General features: G+C 43.7%; 1 protein-coding gene across 12 annotated transcripts in view; it reads right to left on the reverse strand.

The window, feature by feature from the left end:
- The window catches only part of LOC106562906 (zinc finger MIZ domain-containing protein 2), a 52,828-nt gene that overhangs the window by 11,638 nt on the left and 22,535 nt on the right, over positions 1 to 18,655 (reverse strand). For 4 of the 12 annotated variants that reach the window (XM_082958068.1, XM_082958072.1, XM_082958075.1 and 1 more), the window contains exons 2-13: positions 9,369 to 9,422; positions 9,079 to 9,169; positions 7,802 to 7,916; positions 7,230 to 7,420; positions 4,912 to 5,083; positions 4,086 to 4,334; positions 3,786 to 3,971; positions 2,465 to 2,554; positions 1,837 to 2,023; positions 1,267 to 1,408; positions 980 to 1,076; positions 12 to 164 (exon numbers count right to left, since the gene is read on the reverse strand). In XM_082958068.1, coding sequence (XP_082814194.1) covers positions 12 to 164; positions 980 to 1,076; positions 1,267 to 1,408; positions 1,837 to 2,023; positions 2,465 to 2,554; positions 3,786 to 3,971; positions 4,086 to 4,334; positions 4,912 to 5,083; positions 7,230 to 7,420; positions 7,802 to 7,916; positions 9,079 to 9,128 — 1,632 coding nt within the window. In that variant the 5' untranslated portion in view covers positions 9,129 to 9,169; positions 9,369 to 9,422. The remainder of the gene's footprint in view (positions 1 to 11; positions 165 to 979; positions 1,077 to 1,266; positions 1,409 to 1,836; positions 2,024 to 2,464; positions 2,555 to 3,785; positions 3,972 to 4,085; positions 4,335 to 4,911; positions 5,084 to 7,229; positions 7,421 to 7,801; positions 7,917 to 9,078; positions 9,170 to 9,368; positions 9,423 to 18,655) is intronic. The other 8 variants (XM_082958074.1, XM_082958073.1, XM_082958069.1 and 5 more) reach the window with 7 other exon arrangements.

An 18,655-nucleotide genomic window follows, 5' to 3' on the forward strand; every position in this document is an offset into this window, starting at 1 on the left:
GTACTACTTACGCAGCAGCAGGCGGTGACAGTGATTTGGATGGTGTTGCGTCCCGGCTGACACACCTGCTTGAGGTAGAGGGGCTTGTGGGACGTCTTGTTGTCGCCCCTCTCGATGGTGAGCGGTGTGGCATTCACACTCACCTGTAAGCAAGGACCAGACACCTACATGACAGACAGGTGAATGGAGGATCGGCTAACACGCTAGTCACAGTCGTCACACTGGGCTCAGAGTAGGAGTTCTGACCTAGGATCAGCCCCCCCATCCATATAATCTTATTTGTTATGATTCAAAAGGCACAATTAATCATAGATCAGCACTTCTACTCGAGACGCTTTATGAATACAGGCCCTGGGCCACCTTTAGTATAGGGTGCAATATTGTGGAATGTTTAGATAGAAATACGTTGTGTAGAAATACGTTGTGTAGAAAAGACATGCAGAATAGAGATGTAGAGTAAGGAATCATCAGTTCTATTGATGGTATTGATCCTCTGTACAGCACTTTGATATATCAGCTGATGTAAGAAGGGCTATATAAATACATTTAATTTCTACCTAAAACGTTCAGTATGTTGCACCCTCCTGAACGCAACCCTGTCTAGCCAATGAAGTACTCAACTGGGAAGCCAATCAAGTTCATTGTCATCACCTTGCTAACCCAGATATAAGGCTGGATCTCCACTCCACTAGTTTTCCATAAAGGCTTCATGACTTCACCACCTGTATGGAGGGCTCCACACAGAGATGTCAGTGCATGGTAGAATTTGTGACTTTACGCAAGAGAGCAGTGAGAGCACTTGGGGGAGTATAAACCCAGCCTAACCCATTGTGATAGGGATGTGTGTAAATGCACAAAGATCAGGTTGTATGTAAAAAAATATATATATCTTAACATACAAAACACTTATCTTGGGAAAGGTCTGTAATATTGTGTTTTGTTTGATGTGGCATTTACATCTGTGTGTGTGTGATTGTACCTGTAAGTGTGATTGTACCTGTACGGAGGCGGGCCAGTTAGTGTTCATCTGTCTGTCCTCATGGTGATAACACTTAAACTGCAGCTCCAGGTCAGGCCTAGAGGACACACATGCAGTCAACAGATCCACACAGGCAGACACATGAACACACACACGAACACACAGACACACACACCAGAATCGTCAATTAATAAAATGTGGGAAAAAATCAAAACTATGGTATTAAAACACTAGATCACGTCACAGTAACTGCTGCTTTGATTGGCTGAGAGGCGGTGGGCTCGGACCTCATCATGAGGGTCTTGTAGACGGAGTCTCGCAGCTGGAAGGCATGGTTGCTGACCGCCAGGTTGTGCTCCAATCGGAACGGCTCAAGCACCACGCCGTCACGCACCGGGAAGGTCAGCCGCAGGTCGTCGCTAGGGTTACCTGGAGGGTGAGGGGAGATGAGAGTATTTCAAGTACTCATTCGGCCCAGGGTCCTCTACATTAGGGAATGCAACAAAAAAATGTATTTCTTATTGGACAAGTCCCTTCCCGTTTCAGTCCTTTTTTCTTCCATTTGCTGTCTAATGAGCACGAATCAGGTCTGATCTCTGTATACATTTCCAACAATCCAATGAGTTAGGGCTCTATTTAATCCGTATCGCGGAAGTTCAGCGTTACAGCGTCATTGAAATTTAAATGCAATGTTCCCGCGTTAGTGAATACTGCATTCACGCTAAATGCTGCATATGTCATCTCAAGCGGGGGAAAAAAAATGACCTTTACATTTCTCCAGTGCAACCTGTAACGCTTCAGCGATACATATTGAATAGAGCCCTGAATAAAGGAGTGCTGAAGTAAGTGGGTCTCACCAGTGGGGGGCTGAAGGGAGTTGATGTTGGGCTTGACGTCAGGGCCTTGGGGGAGGTAGGGGGGCTTGGTGTCTGGTCCTGGCCCACCGGGGGAGAGGTAGGGGGGCATGCTGCCCGGAGTCATGGGAGGGGTGGGGTTACCACCCAGAGGAGAACTGGGGTACCCCGGCATCACCCGGCTACCCTGCTGAAAGAGGGAGGGAGAGAGAATTTGAAACATAGAAAAACATCATCCTATATAAGGCTAGGGCCACAAAGACGTACGGACACATGAAATTGTACATTAATTAATCAATTGTCGGTTTTTGTCCAATCAAAAGTTAAAACTCCAATTAACCATTTTCGGACGCGTTACATACGGCATGAGGGCAGACATATTGTTTGTTTGACGGACAATCATCTCCGTCCATTATAGGTCAACGGATGACTCGCATTGAAAAACATTTATATCAATCTGTAATTTGCGGACACAAAAACCACAAATTACATTACATTTGCAAAGGACCCAAAAATTACAAAGGTCACACGGAAGCCTGGACAATGTCATGGAAACAAAAAGCACCATCTCCTCCACACTGCCAAGGCGCGCGCACACACAGACACACACACACACACCAGGTTGGCTTACCGCATTGACAGCAGCCTGTGTGAAGGCATTGTAGCCTCCTGATGCGCCTGGTGGCATGTTACCCTGCTGCCCGTTATACTGCTGCTCCTGCTGAAAACACACACACAAACATTAACATGTTACCCTGCTGCCCGTTATACTGCTGCTCCTGCTGAAAACACACACACAAACATTAACATGTTACCCTGCTGCCCGTTATACTGCTGCTCCTGCTGAAAACACACACAAACATTAACATGTTACCCTGCTGCCCGTTATACTGCTGCTCCTGCTGAAAACACACACAAACATTAACATGTTACCCTGCTGCCCGTTATACTGCTGCTCCTGCTGAAAACACACACACACACAAACATTAACATGTTACCCTGCTGCCCGTTATACTGCTGCTCCTGCTGAACACACACACACAAACATTAACATGTTACCCTGCTGCCCGTTATACTGCTGCTCCTGCTGAAAACACACAAACAAACATTAACATGTTACCCTGCTGCCCGTTATACTGCTGCTCCTGCTGAAAACACACACACAAACATTAACATGTTACCCTGCTGCCCGTTATACTGCTGCTCCTGCTGAACACACACACACAAACATTAACATGTTACCCTGCTGCCCGTTATACTGCTGCTCCTGCTGAACACACACACACACACAAACATTAACATGTTACCCTGCTGCCCGTTATACTGCTGCTCCTGCTGAACACACACACACAAACATTAACAGGCAAAACTGATCCTAGATCAGCACTCCTATTCTTAGACGCTTTGTGAATACAGGCCCTGGTCAGATTTGATGCTAGATCCTGTCTCTACACTATAAACATGTCATGGAGAAGTCTTTTTGGAGCCGGGTTCATACTGGCAGTGTGTTAAAAGGCTCTAATCCTTTGAAATACACATTCATAGCTTAACGCAGCAATCAGCAGTAGAAACAATAATGAAGCAATTTTCCCTGCCCGTTTTGTTAAAAGCTGAGGGCTGGAGAAATGTAACCACTCAAATTCACAGACCACTCAAATTCACAGACAGCACTATAGATGCTAGGACTGACCATCCATGACATCAAAATTATAGTTTTAACCAAGTTTATACGCTATATTTGTTTACATTTACTTTGTTTATAGACATTGGAGTAAAACAAGTTTATATTTTGAGTTTTGATGGGGTACAACAGTTGAACTAAGACCGTGGGGCATTTAGAAGTCATGTTCTTCAAGAATGAAATGGGTACATACTTTTTATTTTTAAATGCTATGGAGCAACTGCTGATTGCGCCTTTAACTAGTGTTTGTGTGTGTGGTTGCACTGTTTACCTTGTAGTACTGTGCAGGATTGGGTGGACCTTGCTGGTACTGCCCCATTGGGGGCATACGCTGGCTGGGGTGGTAGGAGGGGGACTGGGGCTGGTGCTGCTGGGGGCCGGGGGGATACTGGAGGGGCTGGCCACCGTGGTACGGAGACATCCCCCCTGAACCATACTGCTGCTGCCCTGGGAAACCCTGGGGGAGGGACGGAGGACATATGGAAGGGATGAGTGTGTGGCAACTAGTAAACAATTTATGTGAAGTGTGTTAGTGTGTTTGCAAGCACCCATGTGTTTTCCAGCTTTGTACCTCTGATTGGTAGGGGCGTTTGAGCCCTTGTTGTTGGCCTCCTGGGTAGCCTGGGTGTTGCTGAGGCATCCTCTGGCCCTGACCCTGGGAGGGGTGCGAGGGGTACCCCATGCCCCCCATGGAGGGGTGCTGCCCGGGCCGGGACTGGATCATCCCACTGGGGCTCATGCCCGGGGGGCCGCGGGGGCCACCCTGCTGGGGGCCCTGGTGGGACAGGAACTGGGTACTGTAGGAGGGGCCTCCACCCATCTAAAGAGAGAGAAGAGGAGGAGAACAAGGGGGGAGGGAGGCTAGATGCTATAAAAATGCAGAGCACACACACCTAGTGGCAGAATTGGGGTTTGAATTGAAGTCAGTTAATTCAGGAAGTAAACAAAAATTCCAATTCAAATATAGAAAAAAGGGCATATATTTCCAATGAGTTCTCAAACTGAAAAGGAGAAGCTATTTGTTTGAAATGTGTTAGCATTATTTAATTAAAATCATGTGTGACTTCAATTAGAATAGACATCAACCCTGATACACAATACTGTGGCAGGAGACAGAGACCAAAAGATGGAAGACTCCCTGTAGAATTTACAGTGTGCTTTCACCCTAGAGACAGAGTGTAGACGTGTAAACAGTCTGCTAGAAAATACTTATGTTCTCTCTCTAATCAAAGCCATGTCTCTGGAGAAAGTGTGTGTGTGTGTCTGTGTGTGTGTGTGTGGCAGAGCTAGTGAATGATATCAGCAAAATGTCCACGTTGTGGTCGTGTCGATAATTTTGGGTTTATCGTCCCAACTATAACACGCGTGCGCACAAACGAGGAGGCTTAGCCGCATACCTGGCCATAGTTCAGATCCTGGTTCTGCTTCTCCTGGATGGCAGCAACAGTAGCCGTAGCAGTGGCGGTCGCCGTGGCAGCAGCAGCGGCAACCGCAGCGGCAGCAGCCTGGGTGAAGTCAGAGGGAGGGCGTTGGCCCATACCTCCTCCGCCACCACCATTATTAGAGTAACTAAGATACACAGACAGAGACAGAGAGATATAATTATTTGGAACTCACTCCCAAGGTCAAGCACTATAAACAATGGCATTTCCTTGATTCCTTGAGTCCTCTCTCCTCGCCTCCTTTTCCAAACCCATTGGATGAGAAGGTCAGAGGGGAAAGACCTCTGAGCTTCTCAACGAATGGGTTTGGAAAAAGAGGCAAATTGAGGAGAACGTAAGGAATTAATGAAATGCAATTAACATTATCCCCATGTGTTTGACCGACTGAATGGAGCCCTGGGTTGTTTTCATTCGGGCAATGAAAATGAACAACTTTAGCAAAATAGTTTGCAAAAGAAAATGAGCGTTTCCTATATACAGTTGAAGTCATAAGTTTACATACACTTAGGTTGGAGTCATTAAAACTCATTTTTCAACCACTCCACAAATTTCTTGTTAAGAAACTATAGTTTTGGCAAGTCGGTTAGGACATCTACTTTGTGCATGACACAAGTAATCTTTCCAACAATTGTTTACAGACAGATTATTTAACTTATAATTCACTGTATCACAATTCCAGTGGGTCAGAAGTTTATAACAACTAAGTTGACTGTGCCTTTAAACAGCTTGGAAAATTCCAGAAAATTATGTCATGGCTTTAGAAGCTTCTGATAGGCTAATTGACATCATTTGACTCAATTGGAGGTGTACCTGTGGATGTAGTTCAAGCCCTACCTTCAAACTCAGTGCCTCTTTGCTTGACATCATGGGAAAATCAAAATAAATCAGCCAAGACCTCAGAAAAAAATTGTAGACCTCCACAAGTCTGGTTCATCCTTGGGAGCAATCTCCAAATGCCTGAAGGTACCACGTTCATCTATACCAACAATAGTACGCTAGTATAAACACCATGGGACCACGCAGATGTCAAACCACTCAGGAAGGAGACGCGTTCTGTCTCCTAGAGATGAACGCACTTTGGTGCGAAAAGTGCAAATCAATCCAAGAACAACAGCAAAGGACCTTGTGAAGATGCTGGAGGAAACAGGTACAAAAGTATCTATATCCACAGTAAAACAAGTCCTATAATCAACATAACCTGAAACGCTGCTCAGCAAGGAAGAAGTCACTGCTCCAAAACCTCCATAAAAAAGCCAGACTACAGTTTGCAACTGCACATGAGGACAAAGATCGTACTTTTTGGAGAAATGTCCTCTGGTCTGATGAAACAAAAATAGAACTGTTTGGTCATAATGACCATCGTTATGTTTGGAGGAAAAAGAGGGAGGCTTGCAAGCCAAAGAACACCATCCCAACCGTGAAGCACGTGGGTGGCAGCATCATGTTGTGGGGGTGCTTTGCTGCAGGAGGGCTGGTGCACTTCACAAAAGAAATGGCATCATGAGGTAGGAAAATGATGTGGATATATTGAAGTAACATCTCAAGACATCAGTCAGGAAGCTAAAGCTTGCTTGCAAATGGGTCTTCCAAATGGACAATGACCCCAAGCATACTTCCAAAGTTGTGGCAAAATGGCTTAAGGACAACAAAGTCAAGGTATTGGAGTGGCCATCACAAAGCTCTGACCTCAATCCTATAGAACATTTGTGGGCAGAACTGAAAAAGTGTGTGTGAACAAGGAGGCCTACAAACTTGACTCAGTTACACCAGCTCGGTCAAGAGGAATGGGCCAAAATTCAACCAACTTATTGTGAGAAGCTTGTGGAAGGCTACCCGTAACGTTTGACCCAAGTTAAACAATTTAAAGGCAATGCTACCAAATACTAATTGAGTGTATGTAAACTTCTGACCCACTGGGAATGTGATGAAAGAAATAAAAGCTGAAATAAATCATTCTCTCCACTATTATTCTGACATTTCACATTCTTAAAATAAAGTGGTGATCCTAACTGACCTAAGACAGGGAATTTTTACTCTGATTAAATGTCAGGAATTGTGAAAAACTGAGTTTAAATGTATTTGGCGAAGGTGTATGTAAACTTCCGACTTCAACTGTATGTTCAAGTAGTCTGTCCCTCTTTCAGTCTATTTTCTTCCATTTCGTGCCTAGTGAACACTTCCCAGGTAGTACGTCTACATTTCACTCTGTTTGGTGCCCAATAAACAAGACCCTGGTGAACATATGCCATAAAAACAAGTCAAAAGATGTTTACCTCTGTCCATATGGCGGTGCTTGGTTATAGGCGGTGTTGGGGCGGCCGTAAAGGCCTGGTTGTCCGTAGCCCTTATCACCATAGCTCTGGTACTGGTGGCTCATACCAGGACTCATCCCCCCACCACCACTGCTGCTCTGCATCATGTGACCTCCAGAGTTCCCGCCCGGACCCATGGGCGCTCCAAACACCTAGACGGGGAAACACAGGAAGTGGACAGAAAGTGAGGTAGTGGAAACAGTAAAGTGTTAGAGAAAAATAAAAAGTCCATGTGACATCCCAGACTGTCTGCTTTACATATTAAACAATTAATGAATGTCATGGCATATATTGCAATACCATTGATGCGGATTCTGATAGTTATACACTTCATTCAGGCCTTGTGAGTTTGTGCACAGCTGCTATGTAGGCAACCTGGAACGTGGCAAAAGATATTTGCTCTCCTTGATAAATTAAGGTTAAATAAATAGATGGACTGGTTGAAAGGAGGGGATGATAGAATGATGGATTAGAGACAGTTAAGGATGGGTGAGAGAAAGGAAGGAGGAGAGCCATGATTGGCTGGTTGTTACCTGGCTGTGCGAGGGATTGGTCACGCCCCAGACGGTTGTTACCACGGAGAGTGCTCCTGGCTGTTGATTGGTGCCTTGTTGCCAGGAGGCAGAGTCATACAGGAAGTTACCGTCACTAAGGAAGATAGAGCCAGGAAGCAAAGGCATTATGGGATGGATTCATGTACAGCAGTAGGCTTCCTCTCCATCTGCACTGATCGTGAAAGACCTGGGCCTTGTGCATCAAGCATGTCAGAGTCCGGGTGCTGATTTTTAGGATCAGTTTTGCGTTTTAAATCAAAATGAATAAGATGGGTGGGGTACGGGCTGATCCTGGATCAGCACTCATACTCTGAGACGCTTGACACATACAGACACTGGACAGGGGGAAGCAAATACCTGGTAGGTGGAAGTATACACACCATAGTACTCTCACCTATACAGTTCTTTTCAGATTAGTGCAGATAGAACAAATTTAATCCAGATTTCAACTTTCTCTTGAAAGTTATTTTAGTAGAAAACACTAGTATAATCCTCATCATGTCAGCCATAGCAGACCTTAGAGTTATTTATAACTTCTCAGAAATGTCCAAATCAACTAGCTCATGTCAGTTAACGTTTTTTTTAGCCCATAGATTTTGTTGTAATGTTTGAGTCACTCAACACATGAATACACATTAGACAATGCAAAATATATAGAATTGCAAGAAAATTTGCTTTAAAATTGCAACATTTTATCTGCACATCCTGACAAAATGAGTACAATTGCTGGAAGTAAGCTTTAACACATGCAAAAAGTTCTCTCCACCAACAAGATGGGTGTGAACAGTTTGTGTCATGAACAGTGCTGGGAGGCCTGAGTGAAAAACTTTTGGAACCCCTGCATTAGACCATTTGTTTGTTGAAGAGGAAAACTTGTGGGAGTCTTTGTAAGAGTTGAATGACTTGTGCCACAGCACATCTTCAAGAGGCACTCCACAACATTTCCATAACAACAACAACAAAGCAGTCACGTAGAAACTGGTAAGGGTAGCCCTGCTGACAAGAGGCGGCCCCTGAGTGTGTACGTGCGTGTGTGTGTGGGGCTGAGGTTACCCTCCACTCCCTCAACTGAAATCACAGGACGTGATCTCGCTGGTACATGAAACCAGCGCTCCAGCGCCAGCAGCAGCCAATGAGTCCCAGAGCCCAGCCAATAGCGGGAGCGGTGAAAGCCAACCAGAAGACAACTAACGGTTTGTCTGAGGACAATGCGCTCAGCACTCCCTCTCTGAGTCATTCAGAGTGTTTGTGTGTACCTGTGCGGAGTGGGAGGCAGACCAGGTTTCATGGAGTTGAGGGGGTTCATCGGAGGAACGGGGGGGGATCAACGAGACCCTGACAGGCAGCCTAAGAGAAAGAGAGAAGTATTGAAACGGTATGTTATGTGTTGTTGTGTTCTTATTCTTTTGATCATGTAATTATTCATTATGCCATGTATTATAGTGTTCTTGTTATCAGCAATATCATGTAAATAAAGCTGATCGAATCATCGCACTGAACTGAAGCAGTGACTTCACCACCATCATAGCCACACACACACGCTTACCTTCCTCTTCCCCTTTAGCTTCTGCTCTGTGTGTATCTCGGTCTGTCTGTTGGTCTGTGTGTGAGAGAGCAAAAGAGTTAGCCTATTACTGCCTGGCATAATGGTTCTCATAGAAGGGAGGGGCAGGCAGCAGGGTCTAAATTTAGCTCGTTGATTTCTACAGGAATTCAAGAGAACAGCAAATGAGACGGCTGCCTACACACATTAATAGCTGGCTTTTGGGCCAAAAAATATATGAAGAGCTGATAAATAAAATTGCCACCGCCAATTGCCAGGGAGAAGAAAATAAATCCCATTGCGAAAATAGATTTTTCCCTATTCATTGATTGAAATACCAGTCGATGTAGCGCGAGAGCTGCTGCTACAGTTTGTTGCTGCTGGAGTGAAACGTGCTTTTATTAGCCCCGTCATTGCGCAACAATTCTAAACGCAATCGCGTGTTAAAAACACTGATGGCCATGATTGAAAAGAGCTACTAGTTTTATTTCTCAACTGGTAATTGAAGCTCGCTTCCCATTTGCCATTCAAGTGCTTAGGCAAAAGGTAGGCAGGCTTCAGCTCATCACACAACACTTTGCAATGAGCTGGAGGAAGTATGCATTTACAAAGCATACTTGTTTGAACCCTGAACGTTTTACTACATATTATGAGGCATGGCTTACCTTGCTTCAAAGTAGCCTAGACAAAATACAACCAAACGTGCAGGCAATTATTTTATAGACTGGAGAATGCCATTGAAACCAGTATAGCCTATTTCTCTCATGTTCTATTGGTTTTCAAATCAACTTCCATTGTCCAGTAGCCAAAAGGCACAATCCTAGTCATATTAGAAACCCATGCTAGTTGTCGCAACCTTAGACCTCCCCTTTATCCAAATTTCTAAACAGATATTTGAATCTGTCTCATGAAACCGCTTGCATGGTGCGGTGCGCTTCTGACAATGTTTTCCCGCTAATTGCATTATGGAACTAACATTTATGCGTAGCCAATTTACTGCCTTGTGCCAATACTTGTGCACACTGCTGCGCTTATAATGTGAATAAATAATAGTTTATCAACATTTTAAGCTAAATGTTCTGATCTGTTGCATGAGCCTCATTGCTTCTTACATTTTTTTTGTTTACTTAGCACACTGGTTGTATGAATATGGGCTCCATCGTCCCACAACTGTTCGGAGTTTGTTTGAATAGGTTATTTCTTCCTCGCACAGAACAGCAAGCTAACCAATAGAATATATACACGTTTCTACTATGGGGGATGGTTGGCCGACATTGATATCGGCTAGTGATTTTGCTGTTCCTTACTCTTGTTGGCTGAGGAAAAGTAAACGTGGACAGATATTCTAATCTCTAAAATTGCGCAACAGAATTTGTTAAATGCACACGTTGCGCGTGTCTGGCGCAACATTTTACTCATAGAAACCCTGACACACATACAGCTTGTTAACTGCCGAGAGATCACAGGTAGAGGTCGACCGATGACTTTTCAATGCCGATAACGATTATTGGAGGACCAAAAAAATCCGATACATTTGTAATAATGACAATTACAACAATACTGAATGAACACTTATTTTAACTTAATACATCAATAAAATCAATTTAGCCTCAAATAAATAATTAAACATGTTCAATTTGGTTTAAATTGAGTGTGCCATGTAAAAAAGCTAACATTTAAGTTCCTTGCTCAGAACATGAGAACATATGAAAGCTGGTGGTTCCTTTTAACATGAGTCTTCAATATTCCCAGGTAAGAAGTTTTAGGTTGTAGTTATTATAGGACTATTTCTCTCTATACGATTTGCATTTCATATACCTTTGACTATTGGATGTTCTTATAGGCACTTTAGTATTGCCAGTGTAACAGTATAGCTTCCGTCCCTCTCGCTCCTACCTGGGCTCGAACCAAGAACACATCGACAACAGCCACCCTCGAAGCAGCGTTACCCATGTGTGGCGTGGTTCGTTCTGCGTTGTGTATTTTTATTTAGGACACTGCCACAACTGGAATTCTGTTGGTAGAATCATTTTTATTCGACCTGCACACGAAGAGACAACACACAATATGTTAGCCCTCGGTGCAGTCACAGCTCTCGGGCACCTTGTTAGCTGAAGGTCCGGCAAAAGAGAACGATAAAAGGGTACTACGTAAGTACGGATAACCCGCGATGGACCAAACCAAAATATACAAACTTTTACAATTAGGTGTATTTACAATATAGATATCAAAAAATGTTTGTACACCGAAAAATAACATTAACTATGCTGCAGTAATTAAATAAAGAAAACACATTTAATTATTATTATTGTTATTAACTTATTAACATCCCCTCTTGACCTGGCCTACTTGAACTGTCCTTGTGCGCAACTTGGTGCATAATCTAGGGGAACAACATCACTCTACTACACATGCAGAGCAAGGGGAACAACTACTCCAAGTCTCAGAGCGAGTGACGTTTGAAACGCTATTAGCGCGCACCCTGCTAACTAGCTAGCCATTTCACATCGGTTACACCAGCCTAATCTCGGGAGTTGATAGGCTTGAAGTCATAAACAGCACAATGCTTGAAGCACTGCGAAGAGCTGCTGGTAAACGCACGAAAGTGCTGTTTTGAATGAATGCTTACAAGCCTGCTGGTGCCTACCGTCACTCAGTCAGACTGCTCTATCAAATCATAGACTTAATTATAACACACAGAAATACGAGCCTTTGGTCATTAAAATGGTCGAATCCGTAAACTATCATTTCGAAAACAAAGCGTTTATTCTTTCAGTGAAATACGGAACCGTTCCGTATTTTATCTAACGGATAGCATCCCTAAGTCTAAATATTGCTGTTACATTGTACAACCGTCAATGTTATGTCATAATTATGTACAATTCTGGCAAATGAATAACGGCCTTTGTTAGGAATAAATAGACTTCACACAGTTCGCAATGAGCCAGGCAGCCCAAAATGCTGCATATACCCTTACTGCTTGCACGGGATGCAAGAGAAGTGACACAATTTCCCTAGTTATGAGAAATTCACGTTAGCAGGCAATATTAACAAAATATGCAGGTTTAAAAATATATACTTGTGTATTGATTTTAAAAGAAAGGCATTGATGTTTATGGTTAGGTACATTGGTGCAACGACAGTGCTTTTTTCGCAAATACGCTTGTTAAATCATCACCCGTTTGTCGAAGTAGGCTGTGATTCAATGATAAATTAACAGGCACCGCATCGATTATATGCAACGCAGGACATGCTAGATAAACTAGTAATATCAACCATGTGTAGTTAACTAGTGATTATGTTAAGAGGCAGTTAACCCACCGTTCCTAGGCCGTCATTTAAAATAAGAATGTGTTCTTAACTGACTTGCCTAGTTAAATAATAAAAAAAATGAATGAAATAAAAATATATATAAAAAAATAATGTGTCCAAAAATACCGATTGTTATGAAAACTTTAAATCGGCCCTAATTAAAATCGGCCATACCGATTAATCGGTCGACCTCTAATCATAGGCTTTCAATACAATTTCCCCTCAATCACCCTCTCCATCCCGATCTCTCTTTCGCAGTAAATTACGACTCATCTCAGAGTAAACTCCTGTGAGGGAAAAGTCCATAGTTGTGAATTTCCACAACACTCCACTAATTGACATGCTAAGGTGGCGCTAGGTAGCCTAGCAGTTAGAGCATTGGGACAGTAACGTGGATGTGGATTAAGGCAGCACCCCGCACCTCTGATTCAGAGGGGCTGGGTTAAATGCGGAACACACATTTCGGTTGAATGCATTCAATTATGCTGACTAGATATCCCCTTTCCCCAATTTGTTGCCAACATCAGTGTTCCTCTCCTCACAGAATTGGGTCAGACACCCCGCAGATGGAGCAGAGTGTGTATATTAGACTCGCTATTGTTATTTTACTGTTGCGCTTTAATTATTTGTTACTTATGTCAATTTTTGGGGGGTATTTTCTTAACTGCATTGTTGGTTAAGGGCTTGTAAGTAAGAATTTCACTGTAAATTCCAAACCTGTTGTATACGATGCATGTGACAAATAATATTTGATTGTGTGTGTGTGGGGATATTATTATTTTTAATGAACCTATATTTAACTAAGCAAGTCGGTTAAGAACAAATTCTTATTTACAATGACGGCCTAGGAACAGTGGATTAACTGCCTTGTTCAGGGGCAGAACAATAGATTTTTACCTTGTCAACTCGGGAATTCGATCTAGCAACCTTTCGGTTACTGGCCCAACACTCTAACCACTAAGCTACCTGCCGCCCTATGTAGTGACAGTTACCAAACAGACACCTTCTATATCGATATTAGTTCCCTGGCCATTTCCATGTAAAAGGACCCAACATGAAGTTCATAGGAGCATGTCAAATTGGGTGACAAATTGAAAGCTAAGAGAATTTAAGAGAACAGCAAATAAGGAAGCTGCCTACGGACCTAAACTCGACGACATGGTAACCGAATTTGTGCAATTTAAAATTGGAAATCATAGTAGTCAAACTACAGTTGGGTTCACAAGTTTGGACAGTAAAGAAAAGTATAACGTTAGTTTAGTACAGTACAGCACAGAGTAAAGTAATGTATAGTTGAGTTCACCATAATGTACTGAACTATACTAGGGTTGTCGCGGACCAAAAAAAAAATATTGGTCGACCAAGAGTAGTCTGTTCTTTCAACTAATCGAAATTTTAAAAAGTGTATTTTTCCATATATAGACACACCCCATGTGTCTTCACAGATTCTGACATTAAAGGTTCTGCATGGTCCATCCAATGTCTGCATTGGCCATGCAGCATTTATGGTGATATGGCCTCTGCAGAAGTCAGGGCATACATACTTTTTACATTTCGCAGAGAAAAACAGAGCTTTTGTAAAAGAAGTTGTCAAGGAAGCGAGTTTGTGTTTATACAAGACCTCCCGCCCACCAATCAAGTCAATGCGGAGCTATTCAAAGCCCTCTGCATTGTTACAAAATTTGAGAGGCGCATGATGATGCGGTACGGAGCTCAATTTGGCCTCTGCGTGCCATCAGAGGCTCCGCTATTGCGTCACACCATCCATATGGTGCCTCTGACCACATTTTCAGATCAAGCATAAATTGGCTCTTACGCTCCCGAAGTTGACGGTAAGACAACTACACCGGAGGTCGGCAACCATTCCCATTTGGAGCGCCAATTTATCTTTATCTACCAATCCGCGTGCCAGTTATGATTTTCATACGCACATTCATTTATTTTATAAAATTCTTCGTATTTCAAGATCATTGTCATGTAATTAATACTAAATATATCTAAATAAAAATTATACAAATCTAAAAGTAACTTCTATTGCTATTACCAACTATGTCAAATAGCCTACAAAGCAAACAAATAAAGACATTGCAGCCTGCAGGTAGAAAATATCCTGATAAAACAAAATCACTGGCAAAGTATGGCCTGTCTGCAAAGAACATTAAACTATCAATTTGGTCCAGCCAGCTTATGCTAACAAACGTGCAACATTGTATAAAATATTCTGGACCCTCAGTTTTCTGCACCACTGAGCCCCAGACAGACACAGCTGTATTTGAGCAAGGGATGAGAAGTATTCAGGAAGGCCTATTTTATGACATTTCCACCAGATCAGAGCATGACATTTTTCCCCCCTTTCAAATGGAGTGGTTATCGAAAGGGAGAGAGCTCTAAAATATACTGCTCAAAAAAATAAAGGGAACACAACAACACATCCTAGATCTGAATGAAAGAAATAATCTTATTAAATACTTTTTTCTTTACATAGTTGAATGTGCTGACAACTAAATCACACAAAAATAAATGGAAATCCAATTTATCAACCCATGGAGGTCTGGATTTGGAGTCACACTCAAAATTAAAGTGGAAAACCACACTACAGGCTGATCCAACTTTGACGTAATGTCCTTAAAACAAGTCAAAATGAGGCTCAGTGGTGTGTGTGGCCTCCACGTGCCTGTATGACCTCCCTACAACGCCTGGGCATGCTCCTGATGAGGTGGCAGATGGTCTCCTGAGGGATCTCCTCCCAGACCTGGACTAAAGCATCCGCCAACTCCTGGACAGTCTGTGGTGCAACGTGGCGTTGGTGGATGGAGCGAGACATGATGTCCCAGATGTGCTCAATTGGATTCAGGTCTGGGGAATGGGCGGGCCAGTCCATAGCATCAATGCCTTCCTCTTGCAGGAAGTGATGACACACTCCAGCCACATGAGGTCTAGCATTGTCTTGCATTAGGAGGAACCCAGGGCCAACCGCACCAGCATATGGTCTCACAAGGGGTCTGAGGATCTCATCTCGGTACCGAATGGCAGTCAGGCTACCTCTGGCGAGCACATGGAGGGCTGTGCGGGCCCCCAAAGAAATGCCACCCCACACCATGACTGACCCACCGCCAAACCGGTCATGCTGGAGGATGTTGCAGGCAGCAGAACGTTCTCCACGGCGTCTCCAGACTCTGTCACGTCTGTCACATGTGCTCAGTGTGAACTTGCTTCATCTGTGAAGAGCACAGGGCGCCAGTGGCGAATTTGCCAATCTTGGCGTTCTCTGGCAAATGCCAAACGTCCTGCATGGTGTTGGGCTGTAAGCACAACCCCCACCTGTAGACATCGGGCCCTCATACCACCCTCATGGAGTCTGTTTCTGACCGTTTCAGCAGACACATGCACATTTGTGGCCTGCTGGAGGTCATTTTGCAGGGCTCTGGCAGTGCTCCTTCTGCTCTTCCTTGCACAAAGGCGGAGGTAGCGGTCCTGCTGCTGGGTTGTTGCCCTCCTATGGCCTCCTCCACGTCTCCTGATGTACTGGCCTGGCTCCTGGTAGCGCCTCCATGCTCTGGACACTACGCTGACAGACACAGCAAACCTTCTTGCCACAGCTCGCATTGATGTGCCATCCTGGATGAGCTGCACTCCCTGAACGACTTGTGTGGGTTGTAGACTCCGTCTCATGCTACCACTAGAGTGAAAGCACCGCCAGCATTCAAAAGTGACCAAAACATCAGCCAGGAAGCATAGGAACTGAGAAGTGGTCTGTGGTCCCCACCTGCAGAACCACTCCTTTATTGGGGGTGTCTTGCTAATTGCCTATAATTTCCACCTGTTGTCTATTCCATTTGCACAACAACATGTGAAATGTATTGTCAATCAGTGTTGCTTCCTAAGTGGACAGTTTGATTTCACAGAAGTGTGATTGACTTGGAGTTACATTGTGTTGTTTAAGTGTTCCCTTTATTTTTTTGAGCAGTGTATATTTCTAATAGGCTACGTTGAGGAACTATTGTCATTCTCAATGAATGTAAAAACAGAGTTAATTTACTTGCTATTTGAGGTGAAGAAAAAAATTACTCTGGAGAAGCTCCACGGCTCATTTTTAGTGGCGATTTAAAAATATATATTTTTTGAAATACAATACTATCAGATCCCCATCAAATGGACACATTTATAAGCCTACATTTGTGCGCAGGCCAGGTAGCCTTACTTCTATGCGTAATCAGATGTGCGTCCTCCTTACTCAACATCGACAGGAGCGCTCAAAACAAAACGAATAAACTGACAACTTGTAAATGGAATGAAATAAACCAAAACTTGTTTCTCACAAGTGTAGCCTAGGTTGTGCGCTCTGCAAACAACGTGTCCACTACAACAATGAGAACTGTAAAAAGACTAGCGTCCCCCCCACATTCTGATTTTGCATTTTTGCCCCCCCAGCTTTATCATTGAATGTGATACAAAACGAGGCAACAGTGTGCTTTACGACCATGCAGACGTCTCAGAGTGGTCAGGGAGGTTGTTTGGAGTGTTTATCCGACGATCAAAATAAATATCTATACACACAAAAGTTGACACACCTACTCATTCAAAGGTTTTTCTTTATTTTTACTATTTCATACATTGTAGAACAATAGTGAAGACATCAAAACCATGAAATAACACATATGGAATAATGTAGTAACCCCCAAAAAAGTGTTAAACAAATCAAACTATATTTTATATTTGAGATTTTTCAAAGTAGCCACCCTTTGACTTGATGACAGCTTTGCACACCCTTGGCCATCTCTCAACCAGCTTCATGAGTTAGTCACCTGGAATGCTTTTAAAAAGTTACATTTGTGGAATTTCTTTCCTTCTTAATGCATTTGAGCCAGTCGGTTGTGTTGTGACAATGTAGGGTTGGGTAAAGGAATATCGAAGGTTACGTTTGTAACCACGGTTATGTGAGCTATTTGGATCATTCCAATAAACTCAGCAAAGAAAGAAATGTCCTTTCACTGTCAACTGCGTTTATTTTCAGCAAACTTAACATGTCTAAATATTTGTATAAAGATTCAACAACTGAGAAACTGAACAAGTTCCACAGAGGTGTGACTAAAATAAATTGAATAATGTGTCCCTGAACAAAGGGGGAGGGTAAAATCAAAAGTAACAGTATCTGGTGTGGCCACCAGCTGCATTAAGTACTGCAGTGCATCTCCTCCTCATGGACTGCACCAGATTTGTCAGTTCTTGCTGTGAGATGTTACCCCACTCTTCCACCAAGGCACCTGCAAGTTCCCGGAGATTTCTGGGGGGGAATGGCCCTAGCCCTCACCCTCCGATCCAACAGGTCCCAGACAGGTCTCAGATCTCAATGGGATTGAGATCCGGGCTCTTCGCTGGCAATGGCAGAACACTGACATTCCTGTCTTGTAGGAAATCACGCATAGAACAAGCAGTATGGCTGGAGGGTCATGTCAGGATGAGCCTGCAGGAAGGGTAACACATGAGGGAGGAGGATGTCTTCCCTGTAACGCACAGCATTGACATTGCCTGCAATGACAACAAGCTCAGTCCGATGATGCTCTGACACACCGCCCCAGACCACGACGGACCCTCCACCTCCAAATCGATCCCGCTCCAGAGTACAGGCCTCGGTGTAACGCTAATTCCTTCAACGATAAACACGAATCCGACTATCACTCCTGGTGAGACAAAACCATGACTCGTCAGTGAAGAGCACTTTTGCCAGTCCTGTCTAGTCCTGCGACAGTGGGTTTGTGCCCATAGGCGACGTTGTTGTCGGTGATGTCTGGTGAGGATTAGGGTCCAGCCTCTCAGCCAATTGCGGAAAATCTGAGCACCGATGGAGGGATTGTGCGTTCCTGGTGTAACTCAGGCAGTTGTTGTTGCCATCCTGTACCTGTCCCGCAGGTGTGATGTCCAGCTGTACCAATCCTGTGCAGGTGTTTTTACACGTGGTCTGCCACTGCGAGAACGAT

Source organism: Salmo salar, chromosome 11, assembly GCF_965601325.2.
Source record: "Salmo salar chromosome 11, fSalSal1, whole genome shotgun sequence".
Lineage (NCBI taxonomy): Eukaryota > Metazoa > Chordata > Actinopteri > Salmoniformes > Salmonidae > Salmo > Salmo salar.